The sequence below is a fragment of the Bos grunniens genome, chromosome 3 (genome assembly GCF_055505025.1).
Source record: "Bos grunniens cultivar Pamir isolate PY7600 chromosome 3, Bosgru_T2T1.0, whole genome shotgun sequence".
In the NCBI taxonomy this organism is placed as follows: Eukaryota; Metazoa; Chordata; class Mammalia; order Artiodactyla; family Bovidae; genus Bos; species Bos grunniens.
In genome coordinates, this window is record NC_141167.1 from 86,295,848 (window position 1) to 86,319,392 (window position 23,545).

At 39.4% G+C, this 23,545-nt stretch overlaps 1 protein-coding gene across 2 annotated transcripts in view; it reads right to left on the reverse strand.

The window, feature by feature from the left end:
- Positions 1 to 7,471: 7,471 nt before the first annotated feature.
- Positions 7,472 to 23,545, reverse strand: part of SLC25A24 (solute carrier family 25 member 24) — a 59,289-nt gene continuing 43,215 nt past the window's right edge. For both annotated transcript variants that reach the window (XM_086391514.1, XM_086391515.1), the window contains exons 9-10: positions 10,986 to 11,136; positions 7,472 to 9,554 (exon numbers count right to left, since the gene is read on the reverse strand). In XM_086391514.1, the coding sequence (XP_086247640.1) occupies positions 9,370 to 9,554; positions 10,986 to 11,136 (336 nt within the window). In that variant the 3' untranslated portion in view covers positions 7,472 to 9,369. The remainder of the gene's footprint in view (positions 9,555 to 10,985; positions 11,137 to 23,545) is intronic.

A 23,545-nucleotide genomic window follows, 5' to 3' on the forward strand; every position in this document is an offset into this window, starting at 1 on the left:
GCTGCAAAGTCTGATGCATTTTGGTTCTGTTCCTTTGCAGACGGAGGCGTTTCCTTCTCCATTTTGGAACCTATTCAGATCTTTTCTCATTTTCCTCGGTGTTCTGAACTTTGCAATGGCAGGTCTAGATGTGTATGTGTGTTTGTATGTATATATCGTGCTAGGCAGCAGCTGCCAAAGAGGCTTCCAAAGGCAGAGGGAGGAGAAGAAATACCCTGGCTTCCCCCTTCCTCTGCCCTCCAGTCTCCTGCCAGTGCCCCCACTGGCCAGCTCAACCTGGGAGCAAGGAGTCATACCCAGGAATATAGAGCAAGGAAGGGGAAGGGCAAGGAATAAATCTGAAGGCAGACAGGCCCAGGATCAGGACAATTAAGATGACAAAATGCCATACAGAACACAATCTCATTTTGTTTTTTATGGTTTTAAAGGTTATAAAAGTCAAACATACTAGCTGTACAAATTCAAACAATAAGCAGGTCTACATTAAATAGTGAAAGTCTCATGCACAGCCCACCCATGATACTCCCTGCCCCAGAGAATAACACTGTTTCAACAGAGATCCTTATCTGTGCCTTTCCAAGCTTTATAAACACAGGCACATGTGATATGTACATAACACATTCTGTTTACAACCCCTTTGCTCAATTCTGTTAGGCTGGTTAAGTTCTCAGGTTTCTTTGGTCTTCTCTAAGTAGATTATAAATAATACAGCAATTTTACAGTTTTGATTCAATATCCCAATTAAATATTCTATATAAAATATAACTGTATATATAAAATATGATGTGTCTCCATTACTTGGCCTAAGATTTAACAGTATTGCTGAAGTATCCACAATGTCCCCTAAATCATAACCCCCTTCCACCCACCAACAAGCACTAATCTGAATGTTGCTTTTCTTAAAACCATAATTTTAAACTATATATTACCTTAAATACTATACTAGTAACTCACTGTGCTGAGTTTTTTAAACATATATGAAAGGTGATATACTATAAATATTCTTATGGAACTTGCATTTTTTACTCAAAATTATGGCTTTTGTTAGATTCACACACATTGCTATGAAACTACAAAACATTATCAAGAAAATTTTTTTAAATTTATAAATGGAGAGAGATACCTTTTTCATGGGTCAGAAAGATGTTACTTCTCCCCAGATTAATCTACAAATTTAATGTAATGCCAGTTAAATTTCCAACAGGCTTTACTGTACACACTGACAAACTGATTCCGAAATTCATATGGAAATGCAAAGGACCTAGGGTAGCCAAAACAACTTTGAAAAAGAAGAACGAAGTTGGATAATTTACAGTACTTGATTTCAAGATTTATGAAGCCACAGTAATGAAGACAGTGTGGCATTAAAACACACAAGCAGATGAACAAAAGAGAACAGGGTCCAGCAACTGCCCCGCATATATATGGATAACCAGCTTTCAACAAAGGTACAAAGATGACTCAGTAGATAGACAATATCTCAACAAAGGGTCCCAGAAGCATTGAATATTCATATGCAAAAGCTTGAACTTCGATCCACACCTTGCATCATACACAAAAGTTAACTCAAAGCTGATCATAGACCTAACTTCAAAAACTTTAAATTACAAAACTTCTAGGAGAAAATGTTCTTAAAATTTTAAGAAAATCTTAAAATCTAAGAAATTTTTCTTGGATATAATACTATGATTCAAAAAGAACAATTGGCAAATTGGACTACATCAAAACTAAACACTGCTCTTCAAAGACATAATTAACAGGAGAGAGAGACAAGCACCAGATTGAGAGAAAATATTTTCAAAGTATATATGTGATAAAGGACTTTCTATGCCAGGCTGGATTAATTCCAAACCAGAATCAAGATCGCCAGGAGAAATATCAATAAGCTCAGATATGCAAATGACACCACGCTAATGGCAAAATGAAAAGGAACTAAAGAGCCTCTTGATGAAGGTTAAAGAGGAGAGTGAGAAAGCTGGCTTGAAACTCAACATTCAAAAACCTAAGATTATGGCATCCAGTCCTATCATTTCTTGGCAAACAGAGGGGGAAAGTGGAAGTAGTGACAGATTTTATTTTCTTGGGCTCCAAAGTCACTGTGGATGGGGACTGCAGCCATGAAATTAAAAGATGCTTGCTCCTTGGAAGGAAAAACTATGACAAACCTAGACAGCATATTAAAAAGCAGAGATATCACCTTGCTGACAAAGATCCATATAGTCAAAGATATGGTTTATCCCGTAGTCATGTATGGATGTGAGAATTGGTCCACAGAAAAGGCTGAACACCAAAGAATTGATGCTTTAGAATTGTAGTGCTGGAGAAGACTCTTTAGAGTCCCTTGGCCTGCAAGGAGACAAACTAGTCAATTCTAAAGGAAATCAACCCAGAATATTTATCAAAAGGACTGCTGCTGAAACTGAAGCTCCAGTACTTTGGGTACTTGATGCGAAGAACTGACTCATTGGAAAAGACCCTGATGCTGGGAAAGATTGAAGGCAAAAAGAGAAGGCATTGGCAGAGGATAAGATGGTTGGATGGCATCACTGATTCAATGGACATGAGTTTGAGCAAACTCCGGGAGATGGTGAAGGACAGGGAAGCCTGGCGTGCTGCAGTCCAAGGGGTCACAAAGAGTCAGACACTACTTTGCAACTGAACAACAATGAGCAATTACCATAGTGAAAATAAGGCTGTTGGTTCAATTCTCACCTTAAGGGCACGTCCACAGATCTGTACTGAACCAACCTCTCCAGGTCTTTCTTCCTGCCCCTCTTGACCAAGAGGAACTCCACTGCTGGGTGTTCTGAGAGGTGGAGGGAAATACCTCACCAGCAGTCGTCATCTGATTATTAGTTAATTGTACCATAAAAAAATAGAAAGAATTTTGCTGAATCGATGTATGTCTCATGATGTTGTCAATCTTTGTGCTGATTGCTTTGTAAGAACAATCAGGGACTTATTAATGCCTGGCAGAGATAGGAGCATTTCCCATAATCTGGTCAGAATTCCCTAAAACAATAGCTGTACATTTTTACTAGACAAAGAAGACAAATACACAAAAGAGCCAAACTTTCAAACTACAGCAAAATTCTTCAATTGTTTACTTTCTCCTTGCCTTGTTATAGTTTTATTATCTTATGGATGATTTTCTCTTATTTGTCCAGGAGGGACATCTTTATAAAGAGTAAAGAGGGACAGAACAAAATCAGAGGAGGAACAAATCACAAGTGGATGGATTCTAAAACTTCTCCTCACCTTGTTTTCTTGCAGATCCTTCTACTGTAAGAGCCTTGAGCCCCTGAGTCATTATTATTACCTGTAAGTCTACACTTGCACCTTATCACCCATGTCTTCTGAAGGCTTACACTCATATTCCTTAAATAATCCAGAAACGAAACAGATTTAGAAACAGTTCTAACTCTGAAGAATCTTATCATCCTTTTCCACATTACAATTAATTTTACCTTCTACTTTCCATCACCTCCTAAGCCCTTGAAAAGTATCAACTCTGAATTACACTATTGACTTTTCATTTAGGACACTGTTTACTGAACCACCTGGCCATGAAGTTGCATTGCCACTTCCCAGTAACATTCTGGGGATTTAGAGATTCAGTAGGCAAAGGATGTGTTGTTTCAAGTGAGCAGAGCCCACCACTCTGTGGCACAATGACACTCATTCCTGAGACACAGAGTACAAGGCGTAGGAGGCAGTTAGAGAGCCTATGGTAAAATAACCGAGAGATTAATATGTATTCATTTCCCCCTGTATGTTCCCTTTCATCTCATTTCAGACAAGGAATTCAGGCTTTAGTATTGCCTCCCCTCAGTGATTTTTAAAAATGGAAAACAGAAGTCACTTTCAATCAGAGGCTCTTCTGTCTTGCAAGTTACCTGCAGATAAGATGCCAGGAGTCCCAGGGGATGAGCAGATAGGTGCTTTTAAGAGCAGAGAGACAAAGGGTCAAACCCAGGAACCGAGAAGGAGATAAAAGTTGGTGGATCCCAAGGTAATGAGAGAATCACATTCAACTCCTCAGCCTTGCAGAATGCAAAGGCCAGACCCCAGGCTCAGATGTCCCATGTCTTACCAACTACTACCATGCCAAACTTCTGGATCCAAGGGACCATGCAGGCTGCAACAAAGGGCCCCTTAGCAGCAACTGGTGGGGCCAACTAGAGGGGCCAAGATCCCAGGTCACTGGCACAACACTGAGTAGTACAGAGCTTCCAGCTGGATTTAAGCTAATTTAAATAAACTTCAGAAATGTCACGTGTTTTTTTTTTTTCCACATGCCAGTTGCCACACCAAGATTCACATAGGGACTCCCTGTGGAGGCTGAGTGATGCATATTTGCAGCTGACACTGATCACAAGTGCCAGAATTGAAGCCAATTCATCCTGAACCCATGGTCGTGACTGCATTGTGTGGAACGGTGTGTATAAAGAGATGAGCATAAACTCTTCAAAAACACACCTGATTAGCAAACACCAAGGATTTGCAATAAGTTTCAGTTTGAAAGCGGAGAAGGCAATGGCATCCCACTCTAGTATGCATTGGAGAAGGAAATGGCAACCCGCTCCAGTGTTCTTGCCTGGAAAATCCCATGGGCGGAGGAGCCTGGTAGGCTGCAGTCCATGGGGTAGCTAAGAGTAGGACACGACTGAGCGACTTCACTTTCACTTTTCACTTTCACGCATTGGAGAAGGAAATGGCAACCCACTCTAGTGTTCTTGCCTGGAAAATCCCATGGGCGGAGGAGCCTGGTTGGCTGCAGTCCATGGGGTCATAAGAGTCGGACACGACTGAACGACTTCACTTCACTTTCACTTTTTCAGTTTGAAAGAGTATTTTAGAATGCTTTAGAATCCCTGGCCCTCTTTTAAGAGTAACAAAATACCAATCATGTCTTTGGTTACTATTATCTTGACTTCGAGAAAGTAATTCAAAGCAGGACAGTATCAACTAACAAAAAATAAAAGGATTGTTTGCAATATTGTACAGCTTGTACCAATTCTAAGCAAATCCTGGGCAGATACAAGGTGGTCAGAGAAGGGAGTGAGCACAACAATATAGTCTTGTGTGTTTGCCAAGTGCTAAGATTCAAGTTCTCTAACTCTCAGAAAAGCATCTAGAAAGATTTTAAGGTCTCTAATTTTTCTTTTTAAAAAATCAAAATCCTCCCTGGAGAGGGTAAGGCAGAGAGTAGCCAACAGACCTGCCACCTGGGGAAGGGGTCACTAGGCTGGGACAGCAATTGCGGGGAAAACCATTCTGTGTGATAGACACGATGGTTACAAGAGTGCAGGTGTTTTCCAATAATGTTTCCAATAATGAGACTCCTACCCCTAGAGGAGACACGTCTGAAACTTGGCTGCAAAGCATCACCACGGAACTGCGGCCATTGCAGTACTGGAAATGCTAGGCCGACTGGCCTCCCTCCAGCCCTCTGTGGCTCCATCACTTACTACTCTCCCTTCTGCTCCCCTCTCTCCAGCTACTCTGGCTTCCTGGATGTTCTCCTCTACCCTGAGCCTTTTCCTGTGTTCACTCTGCCTGGAATGCCCTTCCTGGACAGACATCAGTGTGGCCCATTCCCGTGTCCCCTTCAGCCCTTTACTCAAACAGCACCTTCTCAGCAAGCTCTTCTCTACCTAAAATCACCACCTCAGCCTCAGCCCTGCCTTCTGCACTTACCACCATCTGACATATTACGTATTTTACTTACTTTGTTGTCTGTCTCCACCAGACAATCTCCATTAGGAAAGGTATAAAGTCCTGTTTAATGCTGTGACCTAAGTCCCAAAAAGTGTCTGGCATACAGTAGGCAGTTAACAAACACTCCCCGAAAGCATCAAAGAGCAAGTGAATGTTGATGGAATAAATGCCAAGTGGCCCAGGCCTGGAGCACTTCTGCTTTCACAGCAAAGTGCTCCAGTGGCTATGGCCGGGCATCTGAATATAGGGCTGTGGAGCCCAGTGACAACCAGAGAATGGGCAAATTAGCAGACAAACAAAACAAGCCAAAAAAAAAACACATACACAGAAAGTTGTGAATAGGTGTCTTCAATTATGGTCAGAGGGCAGCAGCAGGTTCAGATCTAGGCAGCTTGGACCTCGGCACAGCTCTGTCCTGCAGGGAAGCAGGAGGGCAGACGGCTCTGTGCAGGGCATACTGTCCCAGAGAATGGTCTAAACAAGTTCAGCCTGCTCTGTGCGTCTCCCAAGTGGGGCATGTGGCAAAGGAGGTGAAGGGGGGTTGTCAGTCGCTCCCCTGGACACCTAATTATTCCTTGGTGCTCTTTGCAAAACAGAGAAATTCCATGAGAGCAAAAGAACCAGGAATATTCTTATTTGGGGATAGGGAAACCACGCCACGATTTTACACAAGGGACCTGATGTAAAGCTCAAAGGACAAAACAGTCAAAATACAATGTCTGTTCCTGTGAAACTTACCCTCTGGATAGGGATACAAGACAGACAGGTAAGAAACAAACTGGTGGCATTTTTCTAAGAAAGGGCCCTGAGAGTCAAAGAGGGCTAAGGAGTTTTTCCGGGAGGCTGGAGAGCATTCAAGTTGGAACACAGAATTTCTTTGCAGTCTTATGTTTTATCTTTTTAAACCAAATTTATAAATCTGAATTATATAATTACTTAATTACTTACCAGTAAACTTACTTGGGGGCTTCCCTGGTGGTTCAGACAGTAAAGAAGCTGCCTGCAATTCAGGAAACCTGGGTTTGATCCCTGGGTCGGGAAGATCCCCTGGAGAAGGGGATGGCTACCCATTCCAGTATTCTTGCCTGGAGAACTCCATGGACAGAGGATCCTGGTTGGCTACACTCCATGGGGTTGCAAAGAGTTGGACACAACTGAGCGACTAACACACACACTAACATACTTAGTTTTATTTCCCACAACTTCAAGACAAACTGATACTCCACCAAATGTACCAAGAAGACTGTGACTTCAGATTCTCCTTGGCACTGTGACCCCCAGGTAGGTAAGTATTAGTTGTTTAGTCATACCAGATTCTCTGTGACCCCATGGACTGCAGCCCACCAGGCCCCTCTGTCCATGGAAGTCTCCAGGCAAGAATACTGGAGTGGGTAGCCATTCCCTTCTCTAGGGAGCTTTCCAACCTAGCGATCAAACTCAGGTCTCCTGCACTGCAGGCAGATTCTTTTACCATCTGAGCCACCAGGGAAGCCTGTGACCCCCAAGGGTATCACCCTTATTGGTAAATGTGGAATTTGGACATCACAAAAAACGTCATCTTATACCAAAATGTATGACAGATTTAACAATTGTTGCGGCTGTTCAGAAAAGGCCAAAATATTTGGAAAGACTATTATGAGTCAATAATACTATAAACATTATTCAAACTGCTGCCAGTGATATAAACTGTATAACAGCCATTTTTTTTTGCCTCAGTTACACTATTTTTTTTAAATGAGGAAACAAGACATTTCAAAAACAAACATATATGTATTTTTAATTATAAATGTAAAGCAAATATGCAGTAATGCCAGAAATAAACTATTCTTGACTCTGGGCTCTTTTCAAAAAATACAAGATTTTTTCAAAAGATACAAGATACACAGATAAATCACATTCATACCTTACAAATGTTAAATAGAAAACAATTTAAATTCATATAGAACAATGAATTTTTTCAGTAGCCTGAAATTTTACTCATCCCATAATTTTATGAGTGAAAAAAGAGCTAATCTAGTACCTTAATATTGTCATTTATGCGTTACTCAAAAGTACAAACACCCTGAAGACAGACTTTCACACTTATTGTATGTATTATAAAAACATTGAGATATTTATCAGGCATAACAAATATAATGAAAACTATATGTTAGGATACGTTTCACAAACACAAGTTCAACATTTCTTTTTGGTTTAGAAAACATGAGAGGTAGGTTCAAATAAAGTAAATGCCTATTATGTCACCAGATTTTCATTAAAACGTTGGCAATTTATGACAGAAATTACTAGAAATCAAACTTGAGTTTAAGAATTACACTGAAAAGTGGTAAGAATGATTTCAACTACTAAATAGTTGTCTAAGTCCTAATCACACAAATCAGAAAAGACAGTTGATTATAAAAAAATGGCTTCAGTAAAATAAAATCATGCTCTCGCTCCATTTTAAGTTTTCTAAATCAAAACATGTTCCTAAAACTGGGGGCAAGACAAAATATGAATGTACTTGTTTGTAAACCGGGCCTTCCATTTCATTATAGGCACCAAATATGCAGAATTAATCTAGACTATTTTTAATACATACTATTCTGCTAGGTTTGCACTGCCCAAGTTGAGAATTGCAGGGTCAAATAAATGGTGAGGGGGTAATGAGAATGCCATTCACCCATGATCAACCTACTTCACGTGATTAAGAAATTTCAGATAATCGGGAATGGCCTCCAGAAGCCTTCCTGGTGAAAACAGGAGTTTGATTCAAGTAGGAGACAAAGGACAAAGAGAAGAGAGATGCTCTTTAGAGACGGATATAAGTAAAGGGGTTTTGCTTCCTGATGCTTTTCAAAACAATGATAATGAACAAAATCTCTCAAATAAGTTGCCTTGTGTGGACAATTTACCAGTGATACGCTAATAATCAGTGTGTTGTCCTGAAAACCAAACAATAGTATAAGCAAAATGGAGAAGTGGTCACTGAAATAAATATGATTTTATCACTCCTCCTTACACAAAAATTATATGAGTGGACTAGGGTATTCACATGTCTTGAAATTCTGCCATTTAACGTTTATTCTTATTCTGCTTGAAGAAAGAATATAAACTCTATACGTATTTGGCTGCTGTAAGGTATGTTTTCATGTAATGATTCTCCATTAATGATCCTACAAGGAGATTTTAAGAAATTCAAAATATATGAACAATTTAAGTTTCCAAGTTTTCTGATCATTTTGTTTTTAAGAAAATGATATTTAAGTATAAAGGAACGGACATAAACTTGAACCAACCAAAATAAAGAGGAAAGATTTATAATTCTAGCACACAAAGCAAATTTAGTTCAAGCAAGTACATTTCTTCAGATTTAGGATTCTGGGCAGAGATTGTAGAAAGAACTAATAAAAAAAGATAAACTATAATTTTGTGGCTTTCTCAAAATTGTATGAGCTTATCAAAACTATGATCTTTTTAGACATTTCTGAATATATAAAATTGAGTCCAAATGTCTGAAATTATCATTGATATGCTCTTCCTTTTTGTGGAAAAAAAAAAAAATAAAGCTTCTTTTTGCCATAGATTTGTTTCAATTCTAGGAGAAAACATCACTCTGGAGACAGTTGAAAGTTTCAGTAATCATGCCAAAGCAAAAAATTCAACATGTCATTTCTGAGTCACACCTAGAGTTTGTTTCATATTTTCATAAACCACATAACTGATGCCTACAGCAGGGAGCACCTTCATAAAGTTTGGGGTGATGCCTCTGTAAAGTCCTGGTAGTCCTTCTTTAGAAAGTATTCGTCGAAAGAGCCCAACCATGTTCAGCTGTGGGCTTTTTTCTATCATGGCTAGAAAATTTAAAAAAAAAGAAAAGAAATCAGGCTAATTTAATATTCACACATTTTATTATGACTATACAATTATGATTCAGAATGATACTCTAGAATACAATAAGCAGATAAAATTTATTCCAAGGGTCCTCAAAAAGTGCCCCTTTATATAATTCTCCCTGGGTAGCACCTAAGAGTGAGTGCTCTGGTAAGAATAACAATGGTAGTATCACTTTGTGTTAGATGTTGGGTTAATGACTTGATATACCAATCCTCCAAGGTAAGAGTTATTATATCCATTTAGTAAGTAAGGAATTTAGAAAGATAGAGAAACTTGTCTCAACACACTCAGCCAGCAAGTGGGAGAGCTGACAGCTGATGGTCTTTCTTCTCTGTAAATGGAATGAAAACTGTACAGTGTTGTAAGAATCAGTAACAACTATGTAAATCAGCTGGCATTTGTCAAATTCTCAGTAAATGGTGGCTAGAGTTTTTATTATTATGGGACCTAAAACTTTTGAACTGTGACTCCTCCCCACTGTGACACTCTCTCCTTGACTTTGATTACACCATGCCTCCTGGATCTCCTGTCATCTCAGTAATTGTTCTCTTTGTTCACAATTTGCTGACTAGAATCTGCCTGCTAATCCAGGAGATGTAAGAGATGCAGGTTTGATCCTGGGTTGGGAAGATTCCCCACCAGAGAAGGAAATGGCAACCCACTCCAGTATTCTTGCCTAGAGAATCCCATGGACAGAGGAATCTGGAGGGCTACAGTCCATGGTGTCACAAAGAATCAGACACGACCGAGCACACACACATAAATGCATTGCATTGCTATATTAAATAGCATGCATTCTGTGCCTCTCTTCTGTTTTATCCCTGGCCTATCTCATCCACTATCATTTCTTTAAACAGTACACCCTGAACATCTGTACCTCTATCCTCAACCTCTCTTCCAGCCAAGCAGTCAATCATTAATTAACCAACACTTCCAATGCAGATGATTTGTAAATAGTGGACTGCGTGGCACATTCTCATTCTACTTTTTGGAACTTTCTGGAGTTTGGGAGTTTTTTCCCTGAGTATTTTCAATCCACGGTAGGTTGAATCCTCAGATGCAGAGCCCATGAATGGGGACAGCCAACTGTACTCTTAAAACATGCATTCCCAACATAAGCAAGAAAATCTTACTCATTTGTGCAGAAGCCACAGATACACATTCAGTATATGCATAGTGTATCTGTGCTATTATGATTTCATGAAGAAGAACTGATTTAGAAAAGAATTTCTAAAAAGCTTCCTTAGGGAGGCAATAACATAAAAAAATGGTTAAGAAATATTATCTTAAAACCACACTCTGCTGTCTCAGTGGAACTTGAGAGTTCCAGAAGCACATTGTTGATGCCATGCTTTTAAAGCAGTGTCCTGCTTTCATTCAAAACTCACCTTGAGCCTGCATGCGTGTTCTCACCAAAGCCAAGGGGTAGCTGGCCAGCTGACCACAGGTACTAGATAAGGCACCACAACCCAGCAACACCATGACTCCAGGGTTCACAGAGTCTTTGGCAAAATTATCTAGCCAATGAGACTTTAGGAGCTGCCAGAGAAACAGAAAAGAAAAATGATAAACAGCTACTTATAACTGCTTGTACTCAACAGGGACATTCCCACGGCAGCTCTCATCCTGGTAGGATCAACAGGCTACACTTCTGCAACGCTGGGCAACCCATTCCCAGGAGCAGCAGCCACTGCAGAGGCAACAGCTCTGTAGAGAAGCAGGGAAACCACCAGGGATTCAAAACACCAACAATTTGCACTGGGTTCTCCCTTCCTTCTGAGTAAATGTGAGGATCAATCACACACCAATGTAGGATCTAAACAACATTTTCTACTGTATCAATGAAAATAACATAATACTATGAAGTGCATCTGATTTTTTTACTTTACACATATGTTATTTCATTCAGTTCTTCTACAAAAGCTCTACAAAAGGTGGAGCTATTCTTCTGATTTTAGAAATGAGACTCAATGGAGTTTTTTTTAAACAAGGGTGTAGAATCAAGTGTACTGATCCCCAGGCCATGCTTTTTCCCTATTATCCTGAGTCCCTGTATTTCCATGAGCAGGCCATAATTGAGAGAAACTATATAAAATATATATGCTAATTTACTTTTTAAATAAAAATATCTTAAGTATTAAAATATATGCTAATATATGGGAGAAATCATACACTACTTTAAGTATTTTAATAGAAAATTTAATGCATACTTGGACCTCACAATTATATAACACAAATAGCTTTATATATTTGGAAGCAAAAATAACGTTTAAGTGTTTATTTAATATTCACTTAGTACTGCAATATATGACAATAAATAGAGTTATGAAGGCTAAAGACAATCATGTCTGAACTGCAGAAATAAAAGAAGTGATTGACTAGAAACTAATCAATTGTTTACACTGTGAAGACTAGAACAGGAGGAAAAAAGAGAAGAAAACATACTCTTGAAACAATTAAAGTTCTATAAAATATATATGATCTTGCAAGTCTTCTCTGTTTATTCCATAATCCATTTTCTTCTCATGCTTAGGGCCATTATCATTCCCTATCTCTCAGGTCACACTATATTTTTAAAATTTTTTACTTATTTATTTTTATTTCTTCCTGTCTGTCTCTCCTTCTTCATTAGCTCTGTACCCCTCAAAATTTTATCACCTTATGAAGATTCTCTGGCAACGTCAGGATCATAACAGGGTCCTGATTCAATAGGACTAGTATCTTTATAAGAAAAAAAACACCAGAGAATTCACTCACTCACTTTCTCTCCCTCTGGGAACATAGCAAGAAGACAGCAGTCTGCAAGCCAGTAAGACAGCCTCCCCACAAACCAAATAAGCCAGAACCTTGATCTTGGATTTCTAGCCTCCAGAACTGTGAAAAAGTAATTTCTGTTGTTTAACCCACCGAGTCTCTGGGTTTTTTTGTTTGTTTGTTTTGTTTCTTGGTTTTGGGTGTTTTTTTTTTTTTTTGCCATGCTGTACAGCTTGCAAGATCTTAGTTCCCCAATCAGGGATTGAACCTGGGGCCCTAGGCAGTGAGAGCGCAGAGTCCCAACCACTGGACCACCTCAGAATTCTTGGTATCTAGTATTTTGTTATGGCAGTCCAAACAAACTAGCACACTACCCAAAGCAATCTACATATTCAATGCAGTCACTATTCAAATTTCAATCATACTGTTTGAAGAAATAAAAAATAAAAATTCTAAAACTCAAATGGAATCTCAAGGGACCGCAGCTAGCCAAAATAACCTTGAAAAAGAACAAAGTTGGAGGCCTCACACTTCCTGATTTCAATATATACTACAAAGCAACAGTAATCAAAATAGTGCCATGCTGGCATAAAGACAGATACATAGATCAATTGAACAAAATAGAGAGCCCAGAAATAACTTCTCCACATTGGGCAAAAGACAGTCTCTTCTCAAATGGGAAAACTGGATATCTATAAGCAGAAAAATAAAGTTGGACCCTTATCTTACAACATACACAAAAAACTAACTCAAAATAAATTAAAGGTCTAAACATAAGAGCTAACAGTATACAATTCCTAGGAGAAAACTCAGGGTAATAAAATCTTTAGGCCATTGGATTTGGCAACAATTTCTTGGATATGATACTAAAAGCACAGGCAGCAAAAGCAAAAATAGACAAATGGATTTCATCAACTTAAAAACTTCTGCACAGCAAAGGAAATGAGAGAGAAAAACAAGGCAACCTATGGAATGGGAGAATATATTTGCAAACCATATATCTGATAAGTAGTTAATATCCAAAATATATAAAGAACTTCTACAACTAAACAACAATTTAAAAAACCTAATTAAAAACTGGGCAAAAGACTTGAATAGACATTTCTCCAAAAAAATAAATAGATGGACAACAAACATATTAAAAGATCCTCAACATCACTCATCATCAGAGAAATGCAGGTCAAAAGCACAATGAGATATTGTTTCACAACTGTTGGGATAGATATTATCAAAAAACCAGAAACTAACAAATATTAGTGAGTATGTAGAAAAGTACACTGTTAGTGGGAATGGAAAAGGGTGCAGTGGTCACAGGACTGGAAAAGGTCAGTTTTCATTCCAATACCAAAGAAAGGCAATGCCAAAGAATGTTCAAACTACTGCACAATTGCACTCATCTCACATGCTAGCAAAATAATGCTCAAAATTCTCCAAGCTAGGCTTCAACAGTACACAAACCAAGAAAGTCCCAAGTACAAGCTAGATTTAGAAAAGGCAGAGGAACCAGAGATCAAATTGCCAACATCCACTGGATCATCAAAAAAGCAAGATAATTCCAGAAAAACATCTATTTCTGCTTCATTGACTATGGTAATGCCTTTAACTGTGTGAATCACAACACACTGTGGAAAATTCTTCAAGAGATGGGAATATCAGACTACCTTAACTGCCTCCTGAGAAATCTATATGCAGGTCAAGAAGCAACAGTTAGAACTGGACATGGAACAACAGACTGGTTCCAAATTGGGAAAGGAGTACACCAAGCCTGTATATTGTCAACCTGCTCATTTAACTTATATGCAGAGTGCATCGTGTGAACTGCTGGGTTGGATGAAGCACAAGCTTCAAGACTGCTGGGAGAAATAGCAATAACCTCAGATATGCAGATGACACCACCCTTATGGCTGAAAGCGAAGAGGAACTAAAGAGCCTCTTGATGAGGGTGAAAGAGGAGAGTGAAAAAACTGGCTTAAAACTCCACATTCTAAAAACTAAGATCATGGTATCCGGTCCCATCATTTCATGGCAAATAGATGGGGAAACAATGGAAACAGTGGCAGACTTTATTTTCTTGGGCTCCAAAATCACTGAAGATGGTGACTGCAGCCATGAAATTAAAAGATGCTTGCTCCTTGGAAGGAAAGCTTTGACCAACCTAGACAGCATATTGAAAAGGAGAGACATTATTTTGCTGACAAAGGTCCATCTAGTCAAAGCTATGGTTTTTCCAGTAGTCATGTATGGATGTGAGAGTTGGACCACTAAGAAAGCTGAGCATGAAAGAATTGGTGTTTTTGAACTGTGGTATTTTGAACTCTTGAGAGTCCCTTGGAGTGCAAGGAGATCCAACCAGTCAATTTTAAGAAATCAGTCACAAATATTCATTGGAAGGACTGATGCTGAAGCTGAAACTCCAATACTTTGGCCACCTGATGTGAGGAACTGACTCATTGGAAAAGACTCTTATTCTGGGAAAGATTGAAGGCAGGAGAAGGGGATAACAAAGGATGAGACTGTTGGATGGCATCACCGACTCCATGGAAATGAGTTTGAGCAAGCTCCAGGAGTTGCTGATGGACAGGGAAGCCTGGTGTGCTGCAGTTCACGGGGTCCCAGAGAGTCAGACACGACTGAGTGACTGAACTGACAAAAAGCTTAACATGGAATTACTATATGACCCAGCAATTCTACTGGTAGGAATACACCCAAATGAACTGAAATCAGGGACTTGAAGAGATATTTGTATCCCTTTTTCTCAAAAGGGGAAATTATCCTTGAAATTAATTCAACCCCTCAACAATGGATGGCATTCCAAGTTCCTCAACCTTGTCAGCAGTTTTTGCCCTTAAGACAAGCTCGGAAGGTAACAGAAACTTGAAACTCAAAGAAGTCCCTGAGTGACTTGGCAAAATCCACAACCCACATTGGGCAGATTTATCTGAGTCCCCCAGTTCAAATTCAAATACACCATGGTAAGCCTGTTCCTAACATCAAACAATGTCCTTTAAGTCCTGAGGGCTTAGCAAGAATTCAACCAATCATACAGGAATATAAGACACAAGACCTCATAGTTCCCTGCACTAGTCTCTGTACTATACCCATTCTCCCTATTAAGAAATCCCACAAAGAAGAATGGAGATTTGCCCAAGATTTGGGAGCTACTCGTAACACTGTCATTAACTGCTATCCAGTTGCCCTTGACCTTCATGCTCTTTTAATGGCAATTCCTACAGAGAGTAGTTTTTCACCATAATTGATCTCTGCAGCACCTTTTTCAGCATCTCTGTGATTGTGAAAGTCAAATGTTATATGCTTTCATGTGGGAAGGACAATACACCTGGACATGTCAGAAGTCTAGACTGAAAGCCCTACTTTTTACAGATACTAAAAGCAGATTTAGCATCTGTCATTTTCCCATAAGTGCCCACCCTTTGCGATATGTTGATGACCTTCTTTTCTTCTCTTCCAAGGAAGCAAGTGAGCAAGCCAGCATCATCTCCTCAAGCTGTTAGCAACTGAATGTCATGAAGGTCTCCAAAGAGAAATTACAACTTGTTCAAACACAGGTCAAATACCTAAGATACCTGATCTCAGATAAAGGACTCCTTTTAGAACCTATTAGGATTCAAAGTGTCTTAAATTTCCCACAGCCACAGACCAAAAGACAACTTTAAAACATCTGGAGGGGGCGGTCCTAAGATAGCGGAGGAATAGGATAGGGAGACCACTTTCTCTTCCACAAATTCATCGAAAGATCATTTGAACACTGAGCAAATTCCACAAAAAAACTTCTGAATGCTGGCGGAGGACACCAGGCATCCAGAAAGGCAGCCCATTCTCTTCGAAAGGAGGTAGGACAAAATATAAAAGATAAAGTGAAAGTGATGTTGCTCAGTCGTGTCCAACTCTTTGAGACCCCATGGACACCAGGCTCCTCCGTCCATGGGATTTTCTAGGCAAGAGTACTGGAGTGGGTTGCCATTTCCTTCTCCAGGGAATCTTCCTGACCCAGGGATGGAACCCAGGTCTCCTGCATTATAGACAGACGATTTACCATCTGAGCCACCAGGGAAGTCCATAAAAGATAAAAAGAGAGACAAAAGAGTTAGGGACAGAGACCTGACCCAGGGAGGGAGTTATAAAGGAGGAGAAGTTTCCAAACACCAGGAAACCCTCTCACTGGCAGGTCTGTGGGGAATTTTGGAATCTCAGAGGGCAACATAAATGGGAAGAAAAAAAAAAGCCACAGATTATGTGCCTAACCACAACTCCCAGCAGAGAAGTAGCTCAGACGCTTGCATCCACCAGCAGCAAGTGGGGGCTGAACAGGAAGGTACGGGCTGCATTGCTTAGGGTAAGGACCAGGCCTGAATGTCCTGAGGATAATCTGAGGGAGCTAATGTGAGATAGGAACCCAAACTGTGAGATAGCAAGAAAGAGAGAGAAAAGAGAGAGAGAGAGAACTTTCCCATGAAAAGCTCTAACCTAAGGCACTGCCGGGCCGGCTCACAGAACAAAGGACTGAGCTAATACCAGAAGAGAGCTAGCCAGATGCGGACCAGCCTATCCCGCGCTGGAGGCAGAGAGGCAGGCGGGGACACCCAGAGCCAGAAGGCAAGGGGCAATCTCAGCCCCAGGGACAGCATCCTCTACCAAACTGCGAGTAGGCTCCCAGTTGCTAACCAAGTCTTCCTGGGATCCTGGATGGTTGACATCTGCCAGGAGGGCCGCAGCCAGAGATCAGCTCCCCAGAGGAGACACACAGCACACCTGAGATGACGCTTCCACTGCACACCCAGGAAACCAAGCAGCTGGGACCGGGGAGGTGATAAGATGCACCCCCGACCTAGGGAGAGTGTGCTCGCCAAGCACCTGGTTGCCTGAGTTGGTTGCACCTGGGAAGGGCACAAAACTCAGGCCCAACCAAGTCTGTGCCTTTGTGGAGTACCCAAGAACCTGAATTTGAGCAGCTTAGACCTGGGAAGTGCACGCAACCCAGGGCCCGCTTTAGACAGTTCCCCTGCAGAGCAACCTGGAGCCTGAGCAGTGTTGACTGGGAAAGCACACACACCAAGAGCAGGGGCCAACCCAGTGTGGCCGAGACACGGAGAGCACTCCCCACACATGCCACTGATATTTGTTTGCAGTATTCCTCCCCACCGACAGCACAACTGAACAAGTGAGCCTAAATAAGTGACCACCTTCACCACCTTGTGTCAGGGTGGAAATTAGACACTGTAGAGACTTGCAAACAGAGGAAGCCAAAATAAGCAAAGAAGAGGGAAGTGACAGGTGCAACAGATTAAAACCCTGTAGTTAGCACCAAATACATTGGAAAGGGCCTATAGACCTGGAGAAGAAGTATAACCTGGAAAAAGGAACCATCTGAAACTGAACTGACCCCACACTGCCCTCAACAGTTTCAGAGAAATTCCTAGATATATTTTATTATTATCATCTAAAAATTTTTTTTAATTTTTAAGATCATTATTACTCCTTTAATTTTCACTTTTATAACCTACTATTACCTTGCAAAAATAAAAAAAAAACCTATTTTTAAAACAAATTTCATATTTTTTAAATAATTTTTGTGATTTTGCTTTGCTTTTTAATATTAAATTTTTGAGAGTCTAACCTCTACTCTAGATTTTTAATCGTTGCTTTTTGGTATTGGTTATCAATTTTGTACCTTTAAGAATCCAATCTTCAGTACCCATTTTTACTTAGGAGTGTGATTACTGGCTTGATTGCCCTCTCCCCCTTTTGACTCTCTGTTTTCTCCCCCAGGTCTTCTCTATCTCCTCCCTCCCCCTTCTCTTCTCTACCCAACTCTCTGAATCTCTTTGGGTACTCTGGGCTGTGGAGAACACTTAGAAAACTGATTATGGGCTAGATCTGTCTCTCTCCTTTTGATTCCCCCTCTTCTCCTCCTGGTCACCTCTATCTCCTTTCTCCCTCTTCTCTTCTCTGTGTAACTCTGTGAACCTCTCTGAATGTTCCAGACTGTGGAGAGCATATAGGGAATTGATTACTGGCTAGATTGCTCTCTCCTCTTTTGATTCCCCCTCTTTTCCTTCAGGTCACCTCTATCTCCCTCCTTCCTCTTCTCTTCTCCATGTAACTCTGTGAACCTCTCTGGGTGTCCCCCACTGTGGAGAATCTTTTCTCAATTAACCTAGATGTTTTATCATCAGTGCATTATGGATAGAGAAGTCTTGAGGCTACTTTAAGAATAATATTGAAAACCAGAGGTTGGAGGCTTAAATCCAAAGCTTTAGAACACCAGAAAACTCCTGACTCCAGGGAACATTAATTGACAAGAGCTCATCCAAAAGCTTCCATACCTACACTGAAACCAAGCTCCACCCAAGAACCAACAAGTTTCAGAGCAAGACATACCAAGCCAATTCTGCAATAACGCAGGAACATAACCCTAAGCATTAAAATACAGGGGGCCAAAAGTCACACCAAACCCATAGACACCTCAAAACTCACTACTGGACACTTCATTGCATTCCAGAGAAAAGAGATCCAGCTCTACCCACCAGAACACCGACACAAGCTTCCCTAACCAGGAAACCTTGACAAGCCACTCGTCCAACCCCACCCACAAGGAGGAACCTCCACAATAAAGAGGAACCACAAACTTCCAGCATTCAGACAGGCCACCCCAAACACAGTGATCTAAACAAGATGAAAAGGCAGAGAAATATTCAGCAGGTAAAGGAACAGATAAATGCCCACCAAATCAAACAAAAAAGGAGGAGATAGGGAGTCTAAATGTAAAAGAATTCAGAATAATGATAGCAAAAATGATCCAAAATCTTGAAAACAAAATGGATTTACAGATAAATAGTCTGGAGACAAGGACTGAGAAGACGCAAGAAATATTTAACAAGGACCTAGAAGAAATAAAAAAAGAGTCAATCAATAATGAATAATGCAATAAATGAGATCAAAAACACTCTGGAGAGAACCAACAGTAGAATAATGGAGGTAGAAGATAAAATGGTGGAAATAAATGAAGCAGAGAGGAAAAAAGAATTAAAACAAATGAGGACTACCTCACAGGCCTCTGGGACAATGTTAAACGCCCCAACATTTGAATCATAGGAGTCCCAGAAGAAGACAAAAAGAAAGGCCATGAGAAAATACTTGAGGAGATAATAGTTAAAAACTTCCCTATAATGGGGAAGGAAATAGCCACCCAAGTCCAAGAAATCCAGACAGTCCCAAACAGGATAAACCCAAGGTGAAACACCCCAAGACACATATTAATCAAATTAACAAAGATCAAACACAAAGAACAAATATTAAAAGCAGCAAGGGAAAAACAATAAATAACACACAAGGGGATTCCCATAAGGACAACAGCTGATCTTTCAATAGAAACTCTTCAGGCCAGAAGGAATTGGCAGGACATACTTAAGGTGATGAAAGAGAAAAACCCACAGCCCAGATTACTGTACCCAGCAAAGATCTCATTCAAATATGAAGGAGAAATCAAAAGCTTTACAGACAAGTAAAAGCTGAGAGAATTCAGCACAACTAAAACAGTTCTTCAACAAATGCTAAAGGATCTTCTCTAGACAGGAAACACAGAAAAGGTGTATAAAATCAAACCCAAAACAATAAAGTAAATGGCAACAGGATCATACTTATCAATGCCCCAACCAAAAGAAAAAGACTGGCTGAATAGATACAAAAATAAGACTCCTATACACGCTGTTGACAAGAGACCCACCTCAAAAAAAGGGACACATACAGACTGAAAGTGAAGGGCTGGAAAAACATATTTCATGAAAATGGAGACCAAAAGAAAGCAGGATTAGCAATACTCATATAAGATAAAATAGACTTTGAAATAAAGGCTGTGACAGGAGACAAAGAAGGATCAATCCAAGAAGAAGATATAACAATTATAAATATATACGCACCCAATGTAAGAGCACTGCAATATGTAAGGCAAATGCTAACAAGCATGAAAGGGGAAATTAACAATAACACAATAATAGTGGGAGACTTTAATACCCCACTCACACCTATGGATAGATCAACTAAACAGAAAATTAACAAGGAAACACAAACTTTAAATGATACAATGGACCAGTTAGACCTAATTGATATCTATAGGACATTTCACCCCAAAACAATGAATTTCACCTTTTTCTCAAGTGTACACAGAACCTTCTCCAGGGTAGATCACATCCTGGGCCATAAATCTAGTCTTGGTAAATGCAAAAAAAACTGAAATCATTCCAAGCATCTTTTCTGATCACAATACTGTAAGATTAGATGTCAACTACAAGAAAAAAACTATTAAAAATACAAACATATGGAGGCTAAACAACACGCTTCTGAATAACCAACAAATCACAGAAGAAATCAAAATATGTATAGAAACGAATGAAAATGCAAACACGACAACCCAAAACCTATAGGATTCAGTAAAAGCAGTGCTAAGGGGAAGGTTCATAGCAATACAAGCTTACCTCAAGAAACAAGAGAAAAATCAAATAAATAGCCTAATTCTACACTAAAGCAACTATAAAAGGAAGAAATGAAGAACCCCAGGGTTAGCAGAAGGAAAGAAATCTTAAAAATTAGGGCAGAAATAAATGAAAAACAAACAAAGGAGACCATAGCAAAAATCAACCAAGTTAAAAGCTGGTTCTTTGAGAAGATAAATAAAAGAGACAAACCATTAGCCAGACTCATCAAGAAACAAGGGAGAAGAATCAAATCAACAAACTTAGAAATGAGAATGCAGAAATCACAACAGACAACACAGAAATACAAAGGATCATAAGAGACTACTATCAGCAACTATATGTCAATAAAATGGACAACTTGGAAGAAATGGACAAATTCTTAGAAAAGTATAACTTTCCAAAACTGAACCACGAAGAAGAAGAAAATCTTAACAGACTCATCACAAGCACGGAAATTGAAACTGTAATCAAAAATCTTCCAGCAAACAAAAGCCCAGGTCCAGACAGCTTCATAGCTGAATTCTACCAAAAATTTAGAGAAGAGCTAACACCTATCCTACACAAACACTTCCAGAAAATTGCAGAGGAAGGTAAACTTCCAAACTCATTCTATGAGGCCACCATCACCCTAATACCAAAACCTGACAAAGATGCCACAAAAAAAGAAAACCACAGGCCAATATCACTGGTGAACACAGACGCAAAAATCCTTAACAAAATTCTAGCAAACAGAATCCAACAACATATTAAAAAGATCATACATCATGACCAAGTGGGCTTTATCCCAGGGATGCAAGGATTCTTCAATATCTGCAAATCAATCAACATAATACACCACATTAACAAACTGAAAGATAAAAACCATATGATTATCTCAATAGATGCAGAGAAAGCCTTTGACAAAATTCAACATCCATTTATGACAAAAAACCCTCCAGAAAGCAGGCATAGAAGGAACATACCTCAACATAATAAAAGCCATATATGATAAACCCACAGGAAACATTATCCTCAATGGTAAAAAATTGAAAGCATTTCCCCTAAAATCAGGAACAAGACAAGGATGCACACTCTCACCACTACTATTCAACATAGTTTTGGAAGTTTTACCCACAGCAGTCAGAGAAGAAAAAGAAATAAAAGGAATCCAGATTGGAAAAGAAGCAAAACTCTCACTGTTTGCAGATGACATGATCCTCTACATAGAAAACCCTATCAATGAATATAGTAAAGTTGCAGAATATAAAATTAACACACAGAAATCCCTTGTATTCCTATACACTAACAATGAGAAAAGAGAAAGAGAAATTAAGGAAACAGTTCCATTCACCATTGCAACAAAAAGAATAAAACAGGAAGAAATCTACCTAAAAAAAACAAAAGATCTATATATAGAAAACTATAAAACACTGATGAAAGAAACCAAAGATGACACAAATAGATGGAGAAATATACCATGTTCATGGATTGGAAGAATCAATATAGTGAAAATGAGTACACTACCCAAAGCAATTTATAGATTCAATGCAATCCCTATCAAGCTACCAATGGTATTTTTCACAGAACTAGAACAAATAATTTCACAATTTGTATGGAAATACAAAAAACCTTGAATAGCCAAAGCAATCTTGAGAAAGAAGAATGGAACTGGAGGAATCAACCTGCCTGACTTCAGGCTCTACTACAAAGCCACAGTCATCAAGACAGTATGGTACTGGCACAAAGACAGAAATATAGATCAATGGAACAAAATAGAAAGCCAAGAGATAAATCCACATACCTGTGAACACCTTACCTTTGACAAAGGAGGCAAGAATATACAATGGAGAAAAGACAATCTCTTTAACAAGTGGTGCTAGAAAAACTGGTCAACCACTTGTAAAAGAATGAAACTAGAACACTTTCTAACACCATACACAAAAATAAACTCAAAATGGATTAAAGATCTAAATGTAAGACCAGAAACTATAACACTCTTAGAGGAAAACATAGGCAAAACACTCTCTGATATAAATCAAAGCAGGATCCTCTATGACCCACCTCCAAGAGTAATGGAAATAAAAGCAAAAATAAACAAATGGGACCTAATTAAACTTAAAAGTTTTTTCACAACAAAGGAAACTATAAGCAAGGTGAAAAGACAGCCTTCAGAATGGGAGAAAATAATAGCAAACAAAGCAACTGACAAAGAATTAATCTAAAAAATATACAAGCAACTCCTGCACCTCAATTCCAGAAAAATAAAGGACCAATCAAAAAATGGGCCAAGGAACTTGGCCAATGAGTCAACTCTTTGCACGAGGTGGCCAAAGTACTGGAGTTTCAGCTTTAGCATCATTCCTTCCAAAGAAATCCCAGGGCTGATCTCCTTCAGAATGCACTGGTTGGATCTCCTTGCAGTCCAAGGGATTCGTAAGAGTCTTCTCCAATACCACAGTTCAAAAGCATCAATTCTTTGGCGCTTAGCCTTCTTCACAGTCCAACTCTCACATGCATACATGACCACAGGAAAAACCATAGCCTTGACTAGATGGACCTTTGTTGGCAAAGTAATGTCTCTGCTTTTTAATATGCTATTTAAGTTGGTCATAACTTACTACTCAGACATTAAAAAGGATGCATTTGAATCAGTTCTGATGAGGTGGGTGAAACTGGAAACTATTATACAGAGTGAAGTCAGAAAGAAAAACACCAATACAGTA